Source organism: Larimichthys crocea, chromosome XIV (assembly GCF_000972845.2).
Source record: "Larimichthys crocea isolate SSNF chromosome XIV, L_crocea_2.0, whole genome shotgun sequence".
Lineage (NCBI taxonomy): Eukaryota > Metazoa > Chordata > Actinopteri > Sciaenidae > Larimichthys > Larimichthys crocea.
In genome coordinates this window covers 3,758,789-3,786,532 of record NC_040024.1, presented here as the reverse complement: position 1 = coordinate 3,786,532, position 27,744 = coordinate 3,758,789, and the positions used below count along the sequence as shown (strand labels likewise).

The following is a 27,744-nucleotide window of genomic DNA, read 5'->3' as shown; positions in this document are numbered from 1 at the left end:
CTTGGGGCTTTGGCCATAAACCTAAATGTACTTGTGTATTGATGTGTTTCAGATGTTTGTGTGTGTGGGATGTAATGTGCTCCATATTGTCAATTTCCTGCACAAACAGTGTAACCAGTCCCTTTATGTAGCTTAAATTATCCACCGTGTGCTGTGAGCCGGACCCATACATTAGCTGATCAGCTTATCATATAACAATATATCGGTATTTGCACATCAGTAACAAGATACTGCTGCTCAGAAATGCTTGAAATATGTGAGTTTATTTTAGCAGCCCTCTAATTTGGTCTAAAAACAAAATATCTCGACAACTACTGGATTTATTGCCATGAAATATTAAGCAGACGGATGACTTTAGAGATCTTTTTTAGAGAAGTTTTTTGCTTTTAGTGAAATGTCCAATACTTGTGTTTATATTTATGACCAAATACCTGCAAAATCAACTCAACTGTACTCTACTGTAAGCATTATACTTGATAAATATCAGCTGTATCTTGTTCACATTTATTTAAATCCTTTACATCAGATCATTTTAAAGTATAAGCACTCTTGGCACAGAAAAATCCGTAGGTCTTTCCAAGGTTTTTTTTGTCAAACGTCTATTTTTAAGGTCACCGATGAACCTTCAAAGTCAACTTTAAAAGATGTTTGTTTATGATAGAAAAGAAATATCATTCAGTATATTGTTGCTGGATTTATTGGATTGTGACTCGCATGTAAATATCTGTTTTGGCCTCAGAAGTCCAATATCAGTCGGACTTTAGTGTGCACAAAAAAACCCCAACTTTGATTCAAGTATTAGAAATGCTTTGTAAAATGAACGTTAACCACTGACTCACTGCTTTTTATAAAAAATACTACAGTAATTGTGACCTAAATAAGAAAAAAAAAGAGTGTTGTCCAAGCGTAACGCATTGCAGATCTTCTAATCTGGTACTTTGAACCACTCATCAGCTGAATCTTCACATTTCATTACAGCTTCCTAAAGCTCCTACTGTGGAGTTTTTGACCTAAGGAACAAGTTTCTCACTGAGAATTTAAAGGCACAAATCATTTCCCCTTCTTGTCATCATCAATCATAATTACGCGACAATTTCTTCACCTTGGATCAATTTGTGCCGTTGAGATCAAACAGCGGTGTTAATAGGCGCCCAGATTTCTCTAAAGGTAATCTATATCATGTGGTGTGAGCATTAGCCTTTCAAGTCTCAAGTTAGCTCATGCTGTATATTGTTTGTCACCGAAACCGTTTTTTAAAGCGTTTTCCCTGCAGCTAAAATGTAAATATATACTTTTGTCCCAGTTGTATAGTTTATCACCCTCTTAGTCAGACTTTAAGGTAATTCCAGCTATCTGAAACATGCAAATCAACCTTATGTGAACGTGTTATTAGTTAAACCTGATGCTGTTTGTGTTTTAAACTCTATTATTTAATATGGTATAAGTTTTACGTGATAGAAAGATCTGCTTTTTAAATGTGGCTGCTCTCCTAATTGCAATTGACAAGTGAGCAGGCTCTAATCATCATTGTTTCAGTCACAACACAAACTGGGTCTTCAAAGGTTTCACCCATGGTGCAATTACACCAAATTACTCTCACCATTTGGAGTCAGTCAGGGGCTCTGTTTTTCGACCCACTCTGCCTGTAAACAGGATGTTTCAAGGACTTATGAATGGATTTACATGAAACTTTGTGGAGAGGGTTATGAGGGAAGTAATAAGATGCCAGCAGTGGGCATGGCTTCACACAAAAAGGCATACATGAGTCCAAACAACAGATCAACGGAAAACCATCTTGTTGTTGTGTCTATCAGCAGGCGTAAGAAGACGCAGTTTTTTAAGTCTTTAGAAAAAAAGTCTGGAAACTTTTTAAAAGCTTGGTACAATGACAGAAGACAGGCTAAAGCTATGATGGAAAAAGTAAAACAAAACATTAGCTGAGGCTCCAAAACTCCAGAAAATAACAAATGAAGTCTTACTTACTTACTTACTTACAAGAGGTACCATGGCATACTAGAAAATTCAAAATGCTTTATTGTCTGTTTATTGTTGCATTTTCTTTCTCCTGAAATCGAAACATGGAAGTTCAGTCTAGACGAAGCCAACGGTCCACTGAGGTTTCAACCGTACCACATGGTCTTTCAGCACTGAAGGAGAAATCCTAAAAGTGCTATGAATTAAATCATAACAGCTAGCGATCTCGCATGTCAACAGAACCATCTCCGATGAAGAGAGTGCTTCATAATTGAAAGCTCTGAAAAAAAGCCAGTAAGTATTGATTTACTGTTTTGGGATTGTTTCGTCACTGTCAAACAAAAAACAGACATTTTATACTTTATTACTTTTAAATCTAGTGGAACAATAGTCTGACTCACTGGATATTGAGTCTGCCATTGTAACCATTTTCAAAATCCCCTCCGCTACAAGAGACAACAACCTCTGGGCTAGCCACCTAAACACTAATGCACTTAATGCCAGGGCTCGCCTCCCCAAAGATGATTGATGATTGGATTAAAGAAATCCGAACAATCCAGCATTTTTCCTCCGTACCAGAATGATGAACACAAATTTCGATGGAGCGTGGAGGAATGGGCACAATGGACAGATCAGATAACCAGCCAGGGTTAAGTTGGGAGATGCGACAAAAACACTTAGACAATTAGTTAAACACCAATTGCATCACATTATCCCACTCGCACAGAACCACATCATAAACTCCCAGTGCTTAAAAGGCATTAGCGTGTTTATACCCAGGAGATGTAATACTATAGCGTTGGGAAATACTGTAAGAAACAGACTGCTGCAGATGAAAGACCACGAACCCATCATTGTTCCTTACATAATGTGTTTGTAGTTAGCACGAGGCGGCTGTTTCTCACCCCCATGTACTGTAGTTTAAGCACCCTGTCACTTCGAACTAGCATGATCTGAAATTTTTCCGGGTGACTGCTGAGAATGCTAATGCCTTGGAAGTTGTATCCTGTGGCTCTTTTGGGCTCAAATCAAACCCAGAGAGGCACAAGGAAGAGCCAAGCAGCAGCTATGCCCACTTGAGAAAGGCTGGTAATCTAATCCTTCAACAAGTTCGTTTGGGATCTCAGAGTGGGTAATACAGGCCTGACACTCCAAACATGATTCATTTTTCATCAGTAACTAGAGTCGTTAAGGAGTCTGTAACAAAGCGATGAAGATTGTTGATGTTCAGGACCAGAAACAGCAAAGTCTTACTGGTCCATTTGTACTTGAAATATGATTATTCTTTTGAAGCCCACAGAGGAGCTTAAAGCTGCGAGTTCTTTCTTTGTTTTCATGAACTTTTATTCAGATCTGAAATCTTCTTACAGGGGGTTGCACATATTATGACTGTTGAGCTGATTATGGATATAATTTTGTTGTGACGACTGGACCAAGTCGGACCAGGCCTGCTGCAGTCTGCAACAGCTGGTGTTTGACAGTCGTGTGATATGTAAAGATTGTAATCTTAAGTCTTAAGATCCAGTCGCTGCCATGTTTGACATGACATGTTTGACGTTTGCAGCTGATCGTATCACTTGTGTGTCGCCCGAGGGAGACATTTCGTTAAATAAAGAGCTTTACCTAAAGTTGGCTACGGTTCCCTCACCTTCAGTTCCCTCTGTATGCTGTAGTTACAGTCGTACACACTTCTCCATCCAGGATCTCAACCTAACACTGCTTTTACTCCTCCTTCTTTGGTGCAAATTTCACTGCATATAAACAGTGTCAGCTGGTGGCTGCATTCCACTTTAGTTTGGGTACAAGAACAATTGACATCAGATGTCATTCTCGCTGTATTTTCACGGTTGTCTGCTGTAAGAACTTCTGTCATTTCTGACCAGTGGTCTGACTGTCAAAGACTAAAAATAATAAGTTGTGTATGTAAGTTCATGGAAACAATCTTTATGTGTGGTTTGTTTTGGACAGCTTTAGACAACCTGATGAACCTTTTCATGAGCGATAGGCAAACACATGTACCGGCATGACAGTGGCATTATTGTTTTTTATAATAATAGAGCTAAGCACAACTGCTCAAGTTCATTAATAACTGCAGTAGGTATGTTTGTCATCAGTAGTTTATTATTATTGTCTGCTAGAAATCTGGCAGAAATCCTGCAAAGAATGATAACATTTTCAAAAATGGCAAACCAAGGATTGTTGAGTCTCACAACTTGGTGCACCAAGGACAATATTTGAACTTTTATGTGGGATAGGAACGTCGATCAGCTAAAAAATTATATAATTAAATCTTTTTCCTCCATTGGAAAATTTGACTTCTGGTCTTTGCTCATACATGGAAATTTTAGTCAGTGACAGTAAGATTAAATAATGATAGAAATTATGAACTATGGAAGGCTAAACTCTAATTTTCACTAATTTATTGTCAGATAAACATTTTTAGCCTCCAGCAGCAGACAGAGAGCACATTTTCCATATAACCACGGTTTGCTGCATTATAATTTACTAGCCGACAATGAAGGGTTTTTATTTTTTATTAATTTATCAACTGGTCAAATATTCATGAACATCCAAGCAAACTTTGGGCCACATATTCAGGATACCACTCGAAAATATGAACCGCATTAACATGACAGCGTGCTCTTTCATAGCGCATTCACATATACAGCAGAGAACATTATTGTTGTGTTTGCTTCGGCTCCTGGCACAAAAATAAATTAAATAAAAAAATCTGTCAGAACAGCTATAGTGTTTTACAGCTCAGAGGAAACACAATGAATTTCATGCACTTGATTGTCACAGTTGATCAGTATCAGAATCATTTCCGGTTTTGCTCAAAAATTATGACACATGCAAGCAATGCTCATGAATTTGGCACCAGGGAACAATCAAGAATGGAGACCCATATGGTCTGCTGCATTTACTATAAAAGCAAAATATTTCTTTTTTATAATCAGTTTACACCTTTTTAAAGCTCAATTCGCCCGTTCACCGATTCCACGCAACATATTCATTAAGCAGTCCATCTAGCTTTAGCTTTTCAAAAGACTTAATCTCCCTTCCCTCCCGATGATAAATAACTGGTTTAACTAATTTCCAAATGTGTGGGCGTTTAATGAGGCCTAAGATATTTTATTCTCCTGCTATAATGCTGTCTACAAAAATTGTGCGCTGTTAAGTGTAATCATGCAACGCTATCTGGCACTGACACTCTCTGGCAGCAGCGAGGCAAAACCTGCAGCCCAGAACTGCTCCACTTAAGGGAGGCTGATGTGAGAGGAGCAGACAGGCGAGAGTGGAAGGCCCTCCAGTCATGCAAAATGTAAAAGAAATATGACTTTATTACAGCTCCCTAATGGTGACATAACAATCTGTTCAGCCACTTCCCCTCTAAAATCTCAAAGAATTTTTGGTGAGTGCTTCGGTCTTGCAGGATGGGTTTAAGAATCTCTCGGCGTTGGTGAATTTCAACACAGTTGAGTCTGAAATAGGGTTTTGACCTGCTCATCTTTTATTTATTTATTTGCTTGTTCTCCACGTCGGAGTGTTAAATGTCCTGAGAGGGGGGGAAAAAACAATCTGCAGCAGGATGTGGGAAACTGAAACTATCCTTTGATCACGCAAAGAGCTCCCATGATGCAACGTGTTTTTGTTTGTTCGTTTCATTATGGAACCAATTAAAGAAATGCTTTAACATTTTGGGGAAATTTTTATTTCTTTCCCAGAGTGAGATGAAAAGTGTGTCTTGTCACGTGTCTGTGAGACTTGAAGAAATGGGAAGCTGCTAGTCTTTTGCGAAGGACTCCTGGAAGTTGCTCTGTTGTTTTCTTGACTGTTTCCAGACCTCTGAATCATCGTCCGTATTAATTCGCCGATTCGAATAGATGTGGTGTTCTGCCCACTGCCGACTGGAGGTAACACAAGCTACAGTTTGATCAGTGTGAACTCCTTTTAAGCAAACGCTGCAGTAGAAGTTGCAAGGCACTAAGTGATATCTAAAACTGATGTGGGTTGGATGGTTACGTAACTCGCTGTTGATTGGTTAGGACTAAACAAAGACAAATGTCAAGCTGGTTACCAGACTAGCGGTTCGCCAAGAAATAGCTGCAGCATGTAACTTCCCATGTAACCATGATTTGTCGTTTTTAACATTTGTGGAATCACCTCCTGACTCGAGCTCTCTACATAACGTTCTGACATGAGTTGTGGTATCAGTCTTCTGGGACTTCTGATGAAAATTTTGGTCATAACCCTTTCAGGGCAACACTCACAATGGTTCCCAATTTGATGCCTGGTCATGAATCTTTTACGAGGAACATTTTGCAGCTATCTATTTGTGGATTTAAGAGATGAATAAAATAAACACAAACTCTTCTGTTTTCTCTCTTTTTTTTTTGTAGGGTCGTGGAATTAAAGTGGTGAATAATACATGGCTGAAAGCATCCGTCTCTCTCTGAGTTGCCTCTTTTGGACGTCGGGGGATCTGAAGGCAAGTAAGCACACACATTCATGAAGTGTTGTTTGATTCAGAACAAACTGATGCTATCAAGTAATTCGCCAGTCTTCTGTTTTTAAAAGCACTTTGTACCGTTGACGGGATAACCCAGGAAATCACCTTTTGGCTTTGTACTTACCAACTTTCATCTCTAAGGGGAGATTATAGCAGAACTTCAAGTCCACTCATGTTATAGTATGAAAACTGTACAGAAGGTTGGTACATAGAAAGTGAAAGTAGGAAAAGCCTGAGAGCAAAACTTTAGTAGAAGTACTATAATATTGTGAATCATCACATCCTCATATCTTTAGCTTTAACAGCTAGAGCAGTGGAACTAAATCCCTAGCCATTAGTACGAGTACTAATGAGTCTTATCTGACTCTGGAGGAGTTTCATTAAGACATAGTGATCATTAGTGATGCAAAATGCACGCATCCTAGTCGAGAATTTGAAGCCTGAATGACGGACTGATCTATCTCAAACGTGACATCAGATTCGGTGAATTTAATGGAGCAAAAAAACATACCATGATTGTACCTTTTAGGCTTGGACACAAATTTCTAACTGAATTCCTCAATAACATTTTACCCGTACATACAGCAGCATATCTCAGCCTCTGCTGCTCGATCTGTCCCCTCAAGTCACCTCAACATACTGTAAAGTGTGATACTAACTCACTTGAGTGCCTCTTTTAACATCTCTAGAAGGTCAGCATCGAAATCTCTCAGTGGGGTGGATGTTTAGAGGTGTTGCTTTGACTTTCATTACTTTATAACCTATTTTGCCCTTCATATCTGTTTGCAAGTAGTTATTTATGTTGTAAACTAAACCTCTAGCCACGCTATCTTTTATGTTTTTTTATCAATACACTATTATCAGTTCTTGTACAGTGCAATATTAACTACCCAATCCTGAGTATAATAGATCCAGACGTCAAAGTGAAGTCTTTCAAAGAATGTACATGAGATTCAGTGTCTCTTTGTGCAGCTGAAATGACTCAAATATTTGTTGACAGTCTGAAGTGGGTGTGGATTGTGACCTCTGCTGCACATCATTCATCTCAGCTGTTGAATCATGTCGACAGCCGTGTTAATAGTGTCTTGGATGGCAGATGATGGGTTGTATGGGAGTCTTTTGAGCGTCAGATCATAATGTTGAGGAGAGTTAAACCTCAGGCTGCTGTCAGGCTGGATCCACGTACTGTGGAGATGATCTTCAAGCCTTCATCATCAGCATCATCAGTTTCTTAAAAACAGCAGAGGCATCCCGACTCATTGGCATTTTGTAGATAATTGGTGCTTTCTGCTCATGGCGTGGTAGCCGAGTGTCCATCGTTCAGCAATTAACAGAACAGTTAGCAGTGTTGCACCATCTGTAACTGCACATCACTCCGAGCCACCGGATTTGTTCCAGATGACTGGCTCAAACAGAAATAGCTGGACTGTTACAAATTGTGTTTCATTTGGGATTCCAGCGAGGGCCAGAGAGCTGGTGAACGGGTCAGAGCTCTGGCACTGAGGCAGCATCGCTGTTTAGCTTTAGATGTGACAGAGGGCAAGTGGAGTGGGAAGCTTTTGATTCATTCTTCACCCTGAGAGCGAACGTCAGAAAACGTCTCTGGTACACACACTGAAACTCCCCCAGTGCTCTGAGCTCCTAGTCTGGGCAGCATGGCTAACAAACTGGGCTAACAGCAGCTACAGTTACTAACAGCAGCTACATAGCGCGAGAGCAAACGTACAGGGTGCAGAGTGGGAACGACAGGGACGTCATTCACCTGATTACAAGTCAGTGTAGCATCAAAATGACTTACTATTATTTTATGGTTGAAAAGTTATTAGGTTGTTTACTTAAAAAGAAAGTTCGGCTAGAAATTAAAGGTGAGGTTCTCAGGATGTCAGATTAATTTGTGGTGGGTGTGTTTCTGCTCCAGTAACTGCCATGATGGCAGCAACTGGTAAATGCTGATAAAATCCAAATATCTGTGACTGTAGGACGATCTCTGGTTGTTTTGATATGAAACACTGAATGAATATATGTTAAGCTGTTGGTTCACGCAGGCTGCTTTTGTGGTGTTTAGTGTCAAGGTTTCTCAGCAGCTGTGAGTTAATCGTACTCTTGGTACTGCAGCCATGTGTAATGGTTGAGCTGTAGTGATGACACAGCTCTGTTTAAGAGCCGCAGGTGCAATCTACCTGGCAGGCTGCCATTCAGGCTATTCGCCCACAATCCAATGATCCCTATTAGGGGAGTAGTTGTCCTTTTCACTGCATCAACCGCAGCTCGACTTGTATTCCACTCAGCTGCTGATTGCTCAGTGATATGTGTGTTTACCATTGATAAATTCCCATGACCGGGCTGTTGCACTTGTGATTCCGGGCTGTCACACTGGATGAGCCGAGCGATGCGCACAGCTGCTCAGCCCTCCGGGGGCAGCCGAGCTGGGAGCACATGCCACCAATTCAGAAGGAGGCGAAATGGTTAGAGCGCAGATTATGACATTTTTGTGGTGAGAGATGTGGGTCAGGTTACCGTCCTGTTGCCAATTGCCCGGAAGAGGAGGGTAAATCAGCAGGAAATACACCAGCTATCAATTAACTGTCACTTTCACACTATAATCTCATATAAAGTCAGCACTTATTTTCATTTCTACATGGACATCACATGGAAAGAGTTGAGTTATTTCCTGCAAACTGAAGCAAGTTGTTCTTTTTAGCCTTTCAGTATAAGAATAAGAAATCTAGTGTATTGACTGGAAGTTTAGTAAAATCACTGATAGTGTGTTGTAGTTTCTCATTCAGTGTCTATCCATTAACTTTGTGTTCAATGTGGCCATGAGCTGTAGTACTCTAAAACAGTGGCCGGACTCTGCTAAGCAGTGACGCGATCAGTCTTGAGGGCTCATGAGATGAGTAATACGAACAAGAAGAAGAATAAATACATTTCTGTTCATATGTTTTCTTTCAGTTTTCAGGTGGAACGAGCAGGTTTTGAGGTGGGAAATCACTCTTTATGGTGTAAATGCTCACAACTCATAGACCTAAGCAGCCTGTGATGGGGTCGCAAGGAAGCGCCGCTTCATTTTAATGGGTCACAAGCAGAAAAAAAGGGGTGAACCACTGATTTTAAAAAGATCTAAAAGTTTTAGGTTTCTGTATTGTTCGCTCATACACATTCAGTTGTCAGTCATTGTAATTGTACAGTATGTTTGTGTTGATTTGTCCTGTACATGTGACATCCATTGCACGTCTGTCCGTCCTGGGAGAGGGATCCCTCCTCTGTGGCTCTTCCTGAGGTTTCTTCCACATTTTTCCCTGTTAAAGGTTTTTTGTGGGCAAGTTTTTTCCTCACTAGAACTGAGGGTCTAATAACAGAGGGTGTCACTCCCTGTATAGATTGTAAAGCCCTCTGAGGCAAATGTACTTTGTAATTTGATTTGATTTGACATTCAGTGTTACAAAGAAGTAGTAGTTTTCTAACTTCTAAGCTTAAAATTAGTCTTTTTTAAGGTTAATATTTGACCAATAATACACTTTGTCCACCTTAAACTCGTGCAATATGTTTAAACGTTGAAGTACTTGCATTGAAGCTCACACTGGTCTCTTTTGCGTAATTAGAAAGCTTCCTTCGTCTATGACATGAACTGTACTGGAGCCTGCGGATCGCGCCGAGAAACATTAAACAGCATTAAACAGAAGACACGAGCAGCATTCTCCAAATTATGTAATACTGGAGCGCAAATTAACAACGTGATTGTCATTTTCATATCTCAACACCATGATGATCCCGAGCAGAAAAAGGTATTATTGAGCAACTAATAACCTGCTATTGATCAGAGTGAGAATCCCTCGGGACTGCTAAGAAACTGATATATCTGCATTCACACACACATAAGAGCTGCACATGTACACGCGCCCATACAGACACATTTATTCTGGTGCAGACAAACGCAGACTCTGTGCCTCCCGGTTACGTGTTAGTCACAGCTCCTTCCCAATTCAGTCGATAGGCTTCCATTAAGAAGGGGTAGGCTGTCAAAGCAACCTGTGACCTCCTCTCGCCCCCTTGGAGCCCACTGGCCTGTGATGTCCGTATCAATATGAATTTCAGTCCTTTGCGCCCATCAGCTGCAATTCCCAGTGTCCATTAGTCTCAAGTATCTGTTTCCTCCAACTTGTACTATTGATTTCGGTGTGTCTTTTGTAACAGAGCATGTACTCTGATCTTAAAGACGGGGACAGCTTGATAGGTCGGGTAGATTCTGTCATCTGGGGCAATGAAATTCCCCCATATTCTACTCATTAAACGATTTTCATAACTGTTGTCACTCTGTATGGCACCGCAAAGCTCATCGCTGCTCATAATTCAGTCCAGACATCTGATCCTGGATCAGATGATGTATAGTTTTAGGTTGACCAGACCGGTGCCCTCGAAGGTCAGGGCTTTTCATCTCAGAGGCCACAATGAAATGACCTGTTGTTGTCGTACACAGACAGGAAGACAACAGCAAACATAGGGCTCAATATGCTCTTGTGTCCCCAGAGACATCCTTTTTTTTTTTCAAACACTCAGCTACATCTGTCACTGAAAAATGTCATGGTGTGATATTGATCATGTCAGACTTCACCTTCCTTCACAGGGAAGACCGAGTCCTACGTGAGACGAGACGAGATGAAATTAGATGTTATTGATTCTCAAACGAAGATATAATGTGATATAATGGCAGAAGAACAGTCTATAGGGAAAAATGCATTTCAAATAAAGAAATTAAGGAAGTTTGATTTTTAAGAAATACCTTGAATCATATGCATGATTGATGGTTGATTTTTATATTAATCAAATACAACAATTTTTCTTTCAACCTCACCAAGAGAAAAAGACTGGAGGTGAGAAACCCCGAAAATTTTGAATAAATAGTTTTATCATGGACGTTCATTTATGAACTTTTGGGAACTGACCATGTAGATGTAAAATAAAAATAAAATAAAGTCAAGGCTCCACATATAGTACTGTTTCAAACACATCTCATGGTCTTCGTTCAGTGAATGTAGCTGGCTCAGGTTTTCATCACCCTAACGGACTATTTTCCTAACACACCTAATTTCCACCAAAAACTGAAAGTCACACATGGTAAGAAGTTGCAAAAACCTGGTTCATTTAGCACTAATTACAATAATAACAGAAGTTTTCAAAGTGAACCATAATGCCCTAATTTATTAAGAAATAAAAGTGCGAATAGGATCCTATAGGTGCCTTCATCCTCCCCTCTGTGACTCTTGAATATCTAAAGTGTGAAGAGCATATGCTGACATTTGGCCACTTTTCACTGCTGTGGCATATTTGCCGCTAGGGGGCCCTTGGGGGGGATGAGATGAGAGACTCCTTGACACAGTAGACCCGTTCCTGTGAGAGGAAGATGGATGACCTTTGGCTTTATTTATGTCGTCGCCACTCATGCAGGACCTTTTCATCAGATACGGTCATTGTAATCCCTCAGCCCCCATTCAATTTACAGAGGCACTCTGTCACTGCAGACCACTAAAGTCGACGAAATTAATGGATCAATAAGCCCTCTGAAAGCCTGGCGGGAGGGTCCAGATCCCCCTGGTCACTATCAAGTTACCAGTCATAATGAATGGGGTGTTGTTTATGTTGTAAAGTGCAGCGTCACTGAGTCCTTTGAACAAACCACCCTCTTAGACCAGCCTGTGTACGCCACTGTTTGCAGAGATGTGATGAGGAGACTTTAGAAATGTGGAGAAATGGGTACCACTTTGTAATAATGCAACTATTATTGAAGGTTTAAAGGCTGTAATTGTCTTCATTAATGGTTAATAAATCTTTATGCATCGGTTATAAGCAAGAACTTTTGTGTTTCGTGTTCATCCTCCTGGATGATACTCGCTCTTGGTTCATCAGGAAGGATCCATCCAGTGGTCTGTTTGACCTCTTACCTTCTGGAGAAGAGCTGTGGACGACAATCCATTTATTAGCACCAACAGCAGACATGGTGGACTATTGTAAAACCCTTTTATTAACGATTTAACATTCACAACTCCGTACTTTAAACCATGAGTGTTTGTTTACTGCACAACAGAGAATAAACACCAGTCAAAAGTTGTTCTTATTAATGGTTTATAACAGTTGTTATCACTGGTACATTTATTATCATTAATGAACCCATTAGCTACTCTTTACAAACCATTTATAAAGTGGTAATGAGATTAAAGAAAGCCATAATCTTTATTGGCATGTTGGCTCAAACAGGTACACAAATTTCATATTTCACAGAATTCATTAATCATTATAAATCTAAAATAATTCAAAGTGGTTTAAAGAAATCTGACAAACCGTTAAAATCCCAAAGAAATATAAGTCCTGAACGTTGTGCCTACTGTCTTCTGTTAACACGAACCTCTACTGACAATAAAAATGAGTAAAGTGCTGACTAGAAAAACAACTGTTTTGAGGTTTTTTTCTCACATTGTGCCAGCAGTGTAACAAATACTTGTGGGTGTCGTCTAAATGTGTGTCCTGTTTTCCATCAATTAATTCACTTTCTGTGTGTGTTTGTATCAGTGGGAAAGCTTTTGGTTTTGGAGAAGGTCGCTCTCTGTTCTGCGTTTTCTGCTCATTGTTTGCTAAAAACCAGTCGGAATTGTTTTGAGGCAAAAACACATTTGAAACACATTTGAGTCTCTCTGTAGGATACGCATGACACAAACTGAACAGTTTGTTTTGGTAGGAGAAAGAAATTATGGATAGAAATCAGACTGTTTGACCTCAATGGGTGTGATTCCAGCTTGTGTTGCGTGTTGTTCTTTGTCGATCAGATGTTCTCAAGAGTCGAATGTGTTTTTAGGTTGTTTCCTGGACACATTTTTGGTGTGTCTATACATCAACCGTGAAGTAATTACAATAAGTAAGTCACACCCTTGATGTGAAAATACAGAAGGACACAATCTTTCTGGCAGTTATACTTTATCATGTCCATAAAACCAAATGACTTTGCAGACTTAAGTTCAGTAGTCAAATACTCGGTGCTACTTCTAATCGTCTTTAATGCGGTTGTGTAATTTGATGCTGGTTGTAAATGTTTCATTCAGTTTAAAACTAAGGCAGACGAAGAGCTGCTTAAAGCTGTGCTAATCAATGTTTTTATATGACAATGAGTCAAATGTGAAAGACCCACCGAGAATTATCACCCGGCTCTGAAGCTCCCCTCAGCTGTTTTAGCGTCTTTCAGCTCATTATTTTGGTTTCACAGCCCACGGCTTCAGTGTTTTGGCTCAGTCTCACGAGCCTCGATAACTCTGTACGCTACATTTACCTTCAGATACACATAACAACTAGCCAGTGGAGCATTTAGCAACTGTCATTTCCATCAGGAGTTGGTGGAGACCAAAAACAGAGCTAAAACTTGAATATTGGACTTAAATTCATTATTTGAATTCAACGCCAACAAATTTCTAAGCTGCTAATATATCAATGCTGTGTTTCTGCCAAAAAATAATTGTATAATGCAGCTAAAGTGACACCGGCGCTTTCAGAGAGGAGCTGCAATACTACATTTTACTGACACCGCACTCAGTTCGATAATTCAGTATCATATATTTGTTTGCTCATACATCCCTACAACAGTTTTTATACTGACAATATCATATTGGTGCTTAATACTGATGCACTGTCTCGTGTTTCTTGCCAACTCTCCACTGTTTGCTATCTAAGAACAAACAAACAGTTGTAGTATTTTCCTGCAGTTACAGCTCAGCTCTAATGCATCACGTTAGGGAAAATTAAACTCAGTCCTCACAGTTAGTGGCTGCTCCAGATCCAGCCCACCTCGAGGCACTTCTAACGGTAATTGGTAGTAATTATAAATCCCATCTGAGAATGCACAAAGAAAGCTCGCGGGCAAAACAGGCCGCTTTTGGCGCCTCGCTGCTAGAGTGCCAAGTAGTGTGAACATAGATTAACGGCTTCTTATCTGGGTTATTAAACAACTATTCAGACGTTGGGGTCTAGTTACGAACAAGGCCAGCGGTGAATGACTTGATATGGAAATCTCAATCAAAGGCGGCACTCTGTGTTAAGGAGATGAAATGAGATATGACAACATGTCAACCTCCTTTGAGGCAAAGACAAGATGATCTTTTACACACACACACACATGCGCATGTGGAGTTCACATAAGACCAAGTAGTACTAATATATAAACACAGATCTCCATGTAGTCTCTCTGTATCTTGGGGCGTGATTTGAAATGACTTCACAGGGGCGTTCAAACACGGTAAAAAAAACATGGAGCTATAGCAGTCGGGTCACATCTCCGTATTTGCATGCTAATGGCATGAAAGAAACTCCCACCACAATCATTCGGTGGGACCACATTATCACTTGCAATTGGGGGATCAATCATTTCAAACAATAGCGCTCCGCATTCATACATTTAACCCAGAATGGGAACCATGTGCTGTGTGGGTTACTGATGGTCAAACTGGAGAAACGTGCTGACAGCTCTGGATGGCCTTGAGGAGCACATCAGCCCGGGAAAAACTCAGCCAAACTCGCGGCTCTATTTCTTTGTAGCAAAACAGTCTTTGTTGCCACTGTTGGCAGTAAGTCAATCGCATGTATTAAACTACCCCACGATGCTCGCCTCGTCATCGATAGCCCTAAATGAGTGCATATGGAGTCTTGGCTTTGGGCGTCTTTTTGATCAGGTTGAGATTTTAATGGATTTTTCTTCGCCTCTGACAGATGAGGCTGTGTAAGGGTGGGAGGATGGTGGAGAGGGGTGGAAGGAAAGGGGTTGGGGGGGTTGGAGTTGCAGCTCCGGCCCGGGGCAGACTGCAGGCAGCCGGTGGGGTCACTTGAACCTTGTGGTTGCAGAGCAGAGTGCTGAGACACAAAGAGCCAACGCTGCGCTCACAAGTGTCCGACAGCGGGAGAGTCAGGAAGTCTGGCGACTGTAAACCCCACCCGACCGGACCCCCCCCCTCCACCACCTCCACCTCCCACCTCCACCCACACTCATCTCAGACACACTCCAAGACACGCCAAGCGGGCACTTCTTGCACATGAACCTAGACTAACACACTTGTGAGGACATTTATATCGACTTCTCTGCAGACTTTCACTAATTTCACTAAAGAACTGCTCGATTGTGTATCCACGACTTTAATTTGTTTGATTTTTTTAAAATTCATATTAAAAGCACAATTTTGATCTAAATGTGAATTAAGTGTCCAATTACCACGAAAACTGAATTCATTCAAGACATCTGAATTATTAGGATTTGTTATTAATTATTAAAATTACATAATTGAATGTTCGCAAACACTAAATTAAAATACATTTCTATTTTGAAATGAGAAAATGCACAAAATGGTGTTTTCCCATCCAGGACATAAAATTAATTATTTACAGGAATGTTCTTTAAATGTATATCATAAAGAAAATTACAGATCAAGCCTTTAATAAATAAAAAAAAAATGTTATGGAACAAACTTGCAGTTTGTAGTTTAGAAATTCAACCCTAATCCATATTCTGTGTGTGTGTGTGTGTGTGTGTGTGTGTGTGTGTGTGTGAAAAGTTTGTGCACAAGTTTACCCGCAGAAACGTAAATGTGCAAACTCACAAAGCAAAGATTACAGATACAAAACTATTTCCAGGCACATGATTATGAATATTCTGCTGAAATAAACCGGTAACTAACTGAACTTTTGTTCGACAGATGTGTGTGTGATCAGATGTTTGTCCTGAAAACATGAATTCATGCCGCACGTATTGACAAAACCTGCATGTTCTATGAGATTTTATTTTGCCACTACATAAATACAAATGCATCTCACCATTTACACTCATAACATTATTTTTAGATTGACTGATTATTCTTCAACGCTCTCTTTTACTATTATCAAAAAATCATGTTCTCGCTTATTCAGCGTGCGCTGACTACAGTCTAACTTGTGCTGTAAATATAAATTAATTAATGTGATGGAGTTGTTGTTGTTCTCCGAGTCGGATTATGACATTTTAAAGACACAACAGTCCAAATCAAGTGTGCAGCATGAAAGGCTCGGAGGGTCTGCAATAGTTTACACCAGAATAGTGCTGCTAATAATTATGCTGATAATTAGATATTTATGATCTTAGAAAAGTTGCACTCTGTTGAAATACACAAGTATAAATAGAGAAGGATTCAGTTTGAAGTGTTTCTGTTTATCCATTTTTACTCATTCATAGATTTTTAAAAACTGACTTCTAATCTTTTTAAAGAATAAGCATAGTTTTAATTATTTTAATGTATCAGCAGCATGTAAATATGTGGTTGTTTATTTTTTTACTTTCCTCTTTAGCATTTTAGTCCTAAAAATTGTCTTTTTAAACTCGACCTCAGAGCAACAACTCATTTCCTTCATCGCCATCCTTTTGTGGGAATAATGAGATACAGTACAACTCAACATGCACAGCAAAAGGTAGACAGGAATTTAGTAGAGAAAACAACAGATTTGCAGGCAGACTAAGTGGTTGAGTGAACAGGTTAACAGTGACGGGGCCATGAATGGCTGTGACAGGGAGAAAGCAGTGAGAGGCTCCAGCACTGAAGGGGGAAGTGACCCAGAAACGGTGTGTAAGTGCAGCTTGCCTGGGCCCTTTAGGAAAAATCTCTCCAGAATCACTGATGCAAGTCCACCTAAATACACATTTCTCTTACTTCTCTCGCTCTTTCTGCAGAGATGCGTTACTCAGCGACACACTCATGCACACTCATGCGCTCTAACGGGAAAGAAAAACAGATAGAGGGGGAACTTCTGACTGTGTTCATCACCTACAGACCTGTGACTAAAAATGATTCGAGCAGATTTTCAGTCACTTACATTTGGCCTCGTTTAAGGTGCTTTTAGCAGAGAGTCTTGTCTCAGGTTTGCTCATGAGGTGTGAAAATGTACATCATGCAAAGTCACACAAAGCTGATGATGTGTAAATCAACAGGAAATGCTCAGTGTGTATTTATGCAGTAACGTCCTTATTTGAAACAAGTAATGAAATAAACTTTTTGTGAGTTTCCACAGTATAAAAGGTCCCCAAAAGTCATTTTTTAAAATTATAAAATACTTTTTGTACCTTATGTTAAATTGTCTCTGACAACTAAACTTGCATATCTGCAGAAACACTTTTTACACTTTAATTTTATGTCATGATCCTTTTATAATAATTTCTCCACTACGAGGCAGTAAAGTTCAAATATTGAACATTTAGCGTTTTATTTCAATTTGTTGTCTGTGTGTTTAAATACACACTTAAAAACAGTAACTCTGGATGTGAGAGGAACTTTTGTTTCTCTGCCAGGGTTTCAGGATTTCTTATGTGTCCTAATTTAAAGTACAGTTCACTGAAAATTTCCCTCTTCTGCCTTCATATATGTTGAACTTAAATCAAGCCGTTTGCCACCAGTGGTTAATAATAAATTATAGTACGTGTGCATTTTGTATTTTTGTATAAAGTCATACCTCTGACTGCAGAAATCCTTACAAATATCCAAACTGTATTTACTGTATGTATATTATTTATTTCTTTTTAATTATTTAAGACAAATTTTGCTCCATTGTTTACATTTTTTATTAATGTTAACGGCAGTCGCTTGCATCTTTTAAGAGTCAACAATAATTAGTAATCCTAATGAAATCAGTTTCAGAATGTTTTCTGACACTCACTGAATCAATCTGTACAAAGTCACTTATAAAGCCAAGTGTTAATCCTTTGACAGATGGAGCAGGAGAAGCCTGAGAGTATATATTCACAAACTTAAACGTCTAAATGCAGCTTGAGGAGATGAATGATCCACAAACCTTTTGAGTTTGTTTGAGTCTGCAACTTTTCAGACGGGCAGCAAGGTTTCTGTTTGTAGAAGAGTGAAAATGAAACACTTTAAAGAAAATGAGGAATTTAGAGACGAGATCAGAAACTTTTTAAGAGTTCTCTGGTAAGTTGGTATCTGCTACTACTACTAATAATAATGATAATACTATAGTAACATGGAGCCCATCTTCAGTCTATTTGTTTGTTTGCTCCATCCAATTTTCTACACTTTCTAAAATAACACAAACCTTTAATTTTCTTTTTTTTTATGTGGGACCAAATGCACGATTTAAAAAAAGAAGAAAACTAAAATATAAACACAGTGAAACACAATGATCAAATTTAGCTTGAACATCTTTCGCCTGAACATAATTTGAGCCAAACACTTTTGGTAAAATTGCAAATATTACACTTTTTTATTGCAAAAATTCGTCATAGTCATGATAATACTAACTGTATTCACAGTTTCAGAGTCTGTCATATGAAAGGTCAAGTGTTTAAATAATAATAATAACAATAATAATAATAATGCTGTATAAATACAAATGAAGTGTTGCTCCACAGAAAATCATCGCAGGGTTACAAGTTGATGCAGCATCACTCAGAGGGAAAACATGGATGTACATTCATTCAGACATTGCTGAACTTTAATAATGCATGCACATTTTTCTGACTATAAACTTTCTATTCGGTATCAGCATTATAAAACTAATAATAATAATAAATATAATAATAATAATAATGAATTAATAATAATAATAAAAAGATATTATAAAAACAATTTGGAGAAGGACAGAAAGTGTCACATGCATGTCTTGGATTAGTTGACATCAAAGTTGAATTAAAAAAAAAAAAGAGGTGACAGGCCTGTGAAGCTGCCTGCATGTCCGACTGTCCACACACTGTCTTCCCAAACAGAGGAACTCATCCGTCTGCGTCAAACAGGCCAAAATATTTGCTAGTGTTGGAGAAGTAGATGTAAGGCGTAGCGTTCGCAGTCGGGTACACCACGGGGAAAGGCATGGGTAACAAACATCCACCCAGCAGACTGCTGTCTTTGTAAAAAGTCGGTAATTGCACGTTTTTCCCTGCCTCGGAGAGGTGCTCCGCGGCCAGCGGGCCCTCTATGTCCGTGGATAACTGTCTCTTCAGCTTGTTGCGGCGGTTCTGAAACCAGATTTTCACCTGAGTCTCGGTGAGCTGCAGGGAACTGGCGAGGCACGCTCTCTCCGAGCTGCTCAGATACCTCTTCATGTCAAAAGTTGCCTCCAGCTGAAATATCTGTCTCTTGGAGAAGATGGTGCGCGTTTTCTTCTTGACCATGGCTTTAGTGTCCACGGTGCTCTGTTGTTGTTGTTGTTGTTGTTGTTGCTCGGGCTCTTCCTCCGCGGTGTGCGTACTTTGCGCCCCGGGACAGGAGCCTGCGGTCAGCGGCGGGGTGTTCTCCCCGCGGTCCGTACGATGAACTCTGGGCTTCGTTTGCGCTGTGAATGAAGCGACAATACGAGCTTTGATGCAGCGGTAAAAAAAAAAAAAAAAGGCAAACTAACACACTTTTTCCTGCGTGCATTATTGGTGCAACCTGATTTTAATAAATAGACATTTAATCCGTAGAAAGATTAAATAAATATCAGCTGCTTCTATCTTTACGCACACACGTCTATGAATCCTTAATAAAGACACGTCTTTAGAATCTTTACTGGTTTATCTGTATTTTTCATGAAATTCCCAGTTACCTGTCTCGTCTGATCCGCTGCAGTGTCTCCTCCGGACGTCCCACACTTCATCACACCGCGCTTGAAAATCCTTCTTGCACCCACCGTCCCTCTGCTCCAAATCTCCGGCGTCCCGCTGCTTCAGGTTGAGGATGTTGTCTATGGTGAACGTCAAAGAAGCGCTCCTACTCGGGGCGTCCTCTTTGCTCATATTCCCCGGCATCTCATCTGCTCCACCGTGAAACCCGAAACACCGACGCGCCTCCGGACGCATCCGAGCACCATTGCTCCTCGGCTGCTACTAAGCGCACAGAGGGAGCCGGTGCGACGTTCTTCAACGACCCGGAAGACTGCGGTTTAGCAGCTTTTGATTGGTGAGGTTGTGGGGCAGATGAGGGCGGGATGCAGATTTGCGTCTGGCTGCCATATTGTAGCTTTTAAATGCCTGCTCACTCCATGCGAGCTCCTTTCAACTTTCTTGAACTTTAGGGTCGGAGTCAGCAACACTGTGGAGTTGCTTCATATCCAGACTGGCTGATATATTACTTATTTTTATGCCACAATGACAGCCTGACGACTCATGAGAATTATGACCTAAGTAATGCTTCAAACCATTGTTTGACTTTCTCCACAGCACAACATGTACCCTGTAAACTTGAATTTGTCTTTTTAATCCAACATCTGAATTTGTCCACAAACCTCAAGTCACTGATTTACTCCATGAAACTCATTAACATGCACTTACAGACTACATTTCTTGCAGTAAACACTAAAGTTGACCCACAAATGAGACCCCACAAAACAGTGTGTGCTTATATTTTATTCACACGTGAACATATCGGTGTACAAAAGTATTAAAGTCCTCTTAAATAAAAAAAGAAATGTGTCACAGCCAATCAAAACAGTCACACATACACATTAATGCCTTTTATGATCAAGTATATGCATTTTCTAGACTTGACCCAGGATATGTTGCATAATATTCCAAGTTTATGTATATGGGCTCAAATGAGGGTCCAAAAAGATTCAGAGGGTTGTGAAACATTGTTTCAAAAGTGTGTGGCCTGTTTAGAAAGGATATTTTTAACGTGTTGTGTGCTGAGATTACACTTATTAAAAGCCGAACTAACCACCAGATGAAAAAGGGGGTTAGGGTTTTGGCAGAGTTCATAGTTGTTACTCGGGATGTGCGGTTCATCTGTGACTTTCGCACAGTGTGGGAACTCTCTTGAGTTTCGCAGTTTGAATCTGTTCACAAACATCTGTTTTCTTTGTGTTGTGAGTTCACATTCTCGACTCGCAGAGTTGTTTTCGTAGCTTTACAAAGGCTTTGTTTGACAAGCTCAAGATCTTCTATGCACCCTCATTTGATCCTTATTTGTGTCCAGCATCCATACCCTTGTGAGTTGGCGAGAATTGTCCTCCATGATGGCCTGAGGACAGGGTTGATTGTGGGTTAAAGAGCCAAAAACATCCTTAAGTCAGGACAGCTAGTACTTCATGTTGAAAGAACTTGTTCATGGTGACCTACAACATGAGTGATCCACCTTTTCTAAAAGAACCAGTTGAACACAGGATGAATGGACTTTATTATGATCTGACTTTACAGGGTCTGTAACTAAAATGAATTTTATTGCAGCATCTTTATTTGATTCAACTGGCGTCAAAGAGTCACAAGTTCAAGGGCCCTTTTTAAAGTCACACCAGTCCAGTCATCTGTGGCGTTATGAACGACACCGGATGGGTGAAGTGAGAAGTCAATGGGTAGCTGATAGAACCGGAGAAGCCGACCGGAGGCAGGCCGGTCAGCGTCACCGGCGTCGTGACGCTTTCGTGATACAACACGGGAACCCTGACGACCCTCTGCGCAGGGTAGTTGACGGTGTTGGCCTCAATGTCCGCGGCGATCTGCCTCTTCCATTTGTTCCTGCGGTTCTGAAACCAGATCTTCACCTGGGTCTCGGTGAGTTTCAGCGAGGCGGCGAGCCCGGCTCGCTCTGAGCTGCTCAGGTAGCGCTTCAGGTCGAAGGTGGACTCGAGCTGGAACACCTGACTCCGGCTGAAGACGGTGCGGGTCTTCTTCTTACGCGCCATTTTCATGTCACCTGAGAGGAAGACGCAGGTAGATTTTAGAAATTAGAACTGAAACAACTTTAATGGGAGGTAGATGATAAAATCTTATCGAAGTAATATTGTGATTAAAGTTTTTAACTGGAAAAACTTAGACTTTAGCCAATCATTGGAACTAAATTCCTGAAAAATCAACGTACAACATCTTGGTCCAACCAGAACTATTATCAGATCGACAACAAAAAATCTGAGATCATCTTATGATAGATCATCATATTGTCCAACCCTGTTACAACAACATAAAGTTTGTCAAATGATTCTATTTTTCAGTCCCTGTGAGTATGTAAAGAATTTGTTGACACCTAATTTGGTTGATGGTAGCTGCACTCAATTTTTTTATTGGTCTACACAACAAAACAACAAAAAGGCATTATTCACCCTCCATATGTACGTGCTTAACTGTAATATTAAATGTAAATAATGTTGGTTGATACTTCTATTGTTGAATGGGAACTTTGCAAAATAATATAACATTAAACGACATAATATTTCTTTAATTAATTTTGTGTTACTGGTGAAGTGGACCCAGGAACTCTTAGCGACACCCCTGAAACTTCATATATAACACACATATGCTCTCTGTCGAGAAACATGTTCATGAATCAAAGTAACCAAACCAAAAAAAGTTCCAAACAAACAGATACATTAGACATTTTGCATGAGCTATTATTCCTGAGGAAAACGTTTCAGCTGTGGAAAGGCGCATGCGTGGTGACGAATGCCCTCTCTGCGCAGGCCACAGACCGCAGTGTGATTTTTCTTCTTTGACTTTGACCTCACCTGTGTCACAGCTGTCTTCCCGAGAGAGGCAGGAGGAGCGCGCGTCGTCCTCCTCCCTGTCATCCGTCAAACTATCCTCCCCCCTCTCCTCCGGCTCCTCGCTCTCCTCCGCCCGCCCTCTTTTTAAAGTTGGAGAATCCCGGTCGCTCGTCTGCTCTGGGTCTGTGTGTTCATCCCTGTACGGAGGACCTACGGTGGGGGGGAAAAATGAATAAATCCTGCACGTGGTTCAGACTTAATATCGCTCACAATATTTGACATTTTTCAAAGAAGCATCAGCTCTCCGCTGCGGGTCTGTTTGAGGCATCACACTGTGGTGTGGATGCCAAACACTGATGCTCTCACTAGGCTGATAATTGTTTTGTTTTACGCACGGAAGAATGAACAGACGTGCAGCAGCACATAAGGTGCCATTTCCACTTTTACGCACGGATTGAGATTTTAATTATCCAAGTGTGACATTTGTACATTTGGCATAATTATCCTCTTATTAAATCGTGATTCAGCCCAATTATTCATTGATGTTCACTTTATTGACAGATTAGGACATAAAACGGCACAGTCACTCACTTCTCGAGGTGTGGTACGCTGTGTTTGGCGATCTCCAGGTTAACACTTCTCTGTCCTCCACACGTTTTGTTTCTAGTCCCGGACGGATCACCGGCCTGTGGACGGTAACTCTGATGCTCGGGCTCCCCACCCGCTCCTCGGCGGAATCCCCTCTGTTTGTAGTCCCCAGCAAATTCTCAATATAAAAAGACGAACCTCTCGACTGTGGCTTCGATCTCTGCGCTTTGTTGTCAAGCATTTTGACTTTTTACTGTCCCTTCCTCACGGTCGATTTTCACCTTTTTTTTATGTAAAAGAAAATCCCAGATTTGGATATTATACAATCATTCCCGGGAATGTGTTTTCTTTCCAACCAGGAGTATCTTCTGCTCCGCGTAAACCATCCCGGCGCAACCCACGAGAGCAAAGAGAGCTCAAGCCTCAGCTGTAAAGAGATCCAGACAGAAATTTCGAGTTGAAGAGACGAAGAATTACTCCAGAAAAGAAAAAAATCTCGCTCTTCGAAGCCTCTCTTGTAGGCTGTGTGATGGTCTGCCTTGAGGGAGCGTGGAGATGCTGTATTTAGGTCAACTAGGGAGCAAACCAGAGCAGAGACACGGTGTTGTCCTCAGGGCTGGAGATGGAGAAAGATTCATGGAGAATGGCACAGTACCGCCTATTGGTTACATCTGTCCATGCACAATTTGTATTTACTATGCACACTGTAAATACATTTTAAAAGCCAAGACAATAATTCATAAACATTCAATTTGCACATATGTCTTACGCTTAATTTAACAATCTTTCTTTAATCTTTGACAAGATTTTTCGATCATACTGAAAACATGTCGAGGTGAGAAAAACGAGGTGATTGGCAATTAAAGCATGAAAATGATGTAAAAGATCCTGAACATGTATTTTAAAAAGAACAAAAGCATAAAACTGAAATAAAATCTACAAATGTACTACAAATATTCCTATTGTTTATCCTATATTGTTATTAATATTACATAAGAAACTCATAGCTAAACATTTAGTGTAAAAGAAGACCAGCATGACCGGGCAAATAAAATCTTGGATTTTTGTAATCTATACAAACTAAAATAAAGTAACCAGTCACATTTAACCCTTTACAGCTGTTTATTTAAAAGCTGTTTTCTTATAGATTTTTACAACATTTATCATTTTAAAATTAGTTAAAACTTAAAAGTCTGTAGTTCGACTGTGTGGTCTAATATCTGCATATTTACTTGTTTTTATTATCATTATAAATCACATTGTTTAAAGAACCCCCTGAAGATGTTGCAAAAACCTACAAATGTATTAAAAAATGTATTTTTATTTTTTTGCTCAAGTAAAAAAAAAGATTGCCTCCAAACTCGCCATGATGTCACAAATTTCGCTTGTATCTTGTATCTAAGGTGAGCGCAGAGAAACTTTCCTTATAAATGTGAAAACTTCTTCTGGCGTCAAACTCATTCTGCACAGTGAAGTTCAAACATCCAAACAAGTGAAACACATTTTTACATTTTTCCATGAAGGGGGCCTTTAAAGTTTTAAAGTTCATCACTTGCACATTCAAAAATAACTAAATACACATTGCAGTTTAAAAAATAAATCACAGGCGTCAATAATTTTAGCGTCATCTTGCTTCTGGAGCTGGGAACATGTTATTCCTTCCTTTAGCAGGATTAAAGGACCAATCTGTGAAGTGTAACCCCACCACAGGCTTCACAACACTGATTAACAGGCTGAGGCATTTCAACCAGGGTTAGGAAATCTCTCCAAAGCCTAATATGAACACACAAGTGTAGCTTAATGATGATGATAATAAACAAATGTATTATTATAAAGAGCCCCCAGCATACCTAACTGTCCATAGATGGACTGACTGTGTGTTCCAGCTTAACGTGAGTTAATTAATGCTGAAGTTGGAAATGTTTAGTCAGCAGTCAGAGTGAAACAGCACTGCGTTTGGAGTCGTAATAGGATTGAAACACTGTGAAAAGCTCGCTTTCATCTGTAAGTAGCCTTGGACAAATCCTCGGAACATTCCAGCCTGCAGATTTTTCAGGCTACATGTTGATCAAACCTTATCGAACCTTTGTTATGTAACATCTTTTTCGAAGAATTGCCTGAAATATTCAAGAATCCTGAAGAGGAAGTCTGTCGGTGTCTGAAACCCCTGCACAGTTGAGCAGCCATCGGTGAAGAGAGGCAGAGAACAACAAAACGTTTGTTTTCTCACGAGAATTGCTCACAATTGTTCCCATTGTGCCACTAAATTGACTTTATTAAAGCCTCTTTGCCAGTAATAGCCTATCAACCTAATACTCTGGATTGTGGTCGGGGTGTAACACCTCCACAGACATTTTTACATAAACTCACAAATCGGAAGAGAACTTAACAGAGGTAATTAAACACATTATTTTGTATATTTATCGTCCTCTCAGCCTGCTGCACGTGCAGTATGGCTCCAACTAATATTTGTAATTCATGAGAAGGGTTACAGAGTATTACACTGTGGAAATTTTAAGTGGCTTAAACTGTTAATTTGATCCTGATCTGCTGTTTGTTCTCACTGTTTTTTTGGTTGGCTAAGTTAAAAGAACAATTTGGCCTAATTAAAAACACCACAGCTTTTTGATTATATAAATACATACCCAGGAATTGTTTTGTTAAATACATTTTACACACAGGATAAAAAAAAACACATACTATCTTTTCAATTATACACAGTGAGCCTTTTAAAACTTCAAATGTGAAGTATTTTTCAGTAATATTAGATATCTAAGTAAATAAATTCAATTCTTTAGATATTATTTAATAAGCAGTTAATAATTCAAATATCAGCTGACAGTATGGGTGTGTTTCTTTAACAGATTTGATTGACAGTGACGAAACAACCATCCTTGCATCCTGATTGGTGCACGGGAGTATGTGACATCACTTTGTTTTCTCTTCTAAATGAAGTCCAGCCCACTTCAAACCAGTGAGAAGAGCAGACAGAAAAACAAATAAATAAACAAGTGCATGAACTGATGAAATAAGCAAAACTTTTCTGACTTTAGTTCATGCCATCACTTTGCTAATAAAGAAACTAGGTTTTGAGGGCCTTTTTAAAGATGAAGCTGCTTCTATTTGCAACCAGCAGATGTCTAATATTTAAAAAGAAGATCAGTAGAGAAAATTCTGAGAAAACTAAATAGACTTCTGAGTACGTGCAGAAAAACTACAAGTATTTTTTATTTCCTGTTTTCACATGACTCCCCGTGATCTATCCCCTCTGTGGTTTAAGATTCTCCATATCTGGTTGGAAATGATCTTAAAATGATTTGATATCTGGTTGGTTAATTAGTTTTTGATGAAGCGCAGTATTGTTTCTGCAGCTCTGGGTCTTGTGAATGTGTCATTCGCCTTTTGTCTGCACTGTAATTTCACTGTGGTCTCTCTAACTGGCTTTAGTGGAAGTATATGAAGTGGAAGCATATTGTGTTATTGCATACTCATTGGTCAGCAGTTCATAGCAGAGAAAAACATTTCATGAAAAGGCAACGACTTGAAATGACCTCACATCCGATTACTCTGGAACTCTTTTGCGGGCCCTGAAAAATTGTGGAGGGCCTCATTTTTACAGATGATTGCACGAGTTGGTCGAAGAACTCAAACAAGGTGTCAGTGTTTTTTTTATTTTTTAAAAAAAGATCAGAAATGTTTGTTTCTGCTGTTATTTTTCCACCCGACAATAATTCAGACAGACATGTTTTTGTGTCGCTTTTGAAGCGAGCTCGAAAATGAACTCGAGCCACAATAACCTAACACTTCCTTTCCTGTCTGGCCTCACCGTGAAGCGTTGCAGAGAGGCATGTTCAAGATCTCTTAATTAATGATGGCACTGTAGCTTTGCAAGGTAGATATGATGCAATGAGGAGCTTAACCTCTACATTTCCTGCTGCATGAACGCCAACGATAAGAACTCCTTTTCTCATGTTTGTTATGTAGAAAAAAACAAACAAATTCATTTTAGTTAAAAGGAAAATTATGCATTTTTACCTGATTTTTACTTGCGTGCAGAGGTGGAAGAAGAAAGTAGATCCTTTACTTGAGTGAAAGTAGAAATATCACAATGTTTACAATTTTACTTACAATTTTTTTTTACAGAATTACAGAAGATTTTCAATACTTTAAATGCCAAATTCACTTAAAGTATTAAAAGTAAAAGTGAATATATTATT

General features: G+C 39.7%; 2 protein-coding genes and 1 long non-coding RNA gene across 4 annotated transcripts in view; 1 reads left to right on the top strand and 2 right to left on the bottom strand.

The window, feature by feature from the left end:
• Positions 1-27,744, top strand: part of LOC113747645 (uncharacterized) — a 120,592-nt gene that overhangs the window by 5,189 nt on the left and 87,659 nt on the right. For both annotated transcript variants that reach the window (XR_003463762.1, XR_003463761.1), the window contains exon 2: positions 6,375-6,467. This is a non-coding gene — a long non-coding RNA (uncharacterized LOC113747645). The remainder of the gene's footprint in view (positions 1-6,374; positions 6,468-27,744) is intronic.
• On the bottom strand, positions 19,136-20,579 carry LOC104924008 (homeobox protein HMX2). Its single transcript, XM_010737228.3, has 2 exons — positions 20,072-20,579; positions 19,136-19,819 (listed from the first exon to the last, which is right to left on the bottom strand). Exons 1-2 carry the CDS (start codon positions 20,322-20,324, stop codon positions 19,260-19,262), a joined length of 813 nt encoding a protein of 270 aa, XP_010735530.3. The 5' UTR covers positions 20,325-20,579; the 3' UTR covers positions 19,136-19,259.
• LOC104924009 (homeobox protein HMX1) lies at positions 20,634-23,866 on the bottom strand. The gene is made up of 3 exons (XM_010737229.3): positions 23,531-23,866; positions 22,961-23,149; positions 20,634-22,155 (listed from the first exon to the last, which is right to left on the bottom strand). Exons 1-3 carry the CDS (start codon positions 23,766-23,768, stop codon positions 21,749-21,751), a joined length of 834 nt encoding a protein of 277 aa, XP_010735531.3. The 5' UTR covers positions 23,769-23,866; the 3' UTR covers positions 20,634-21,748.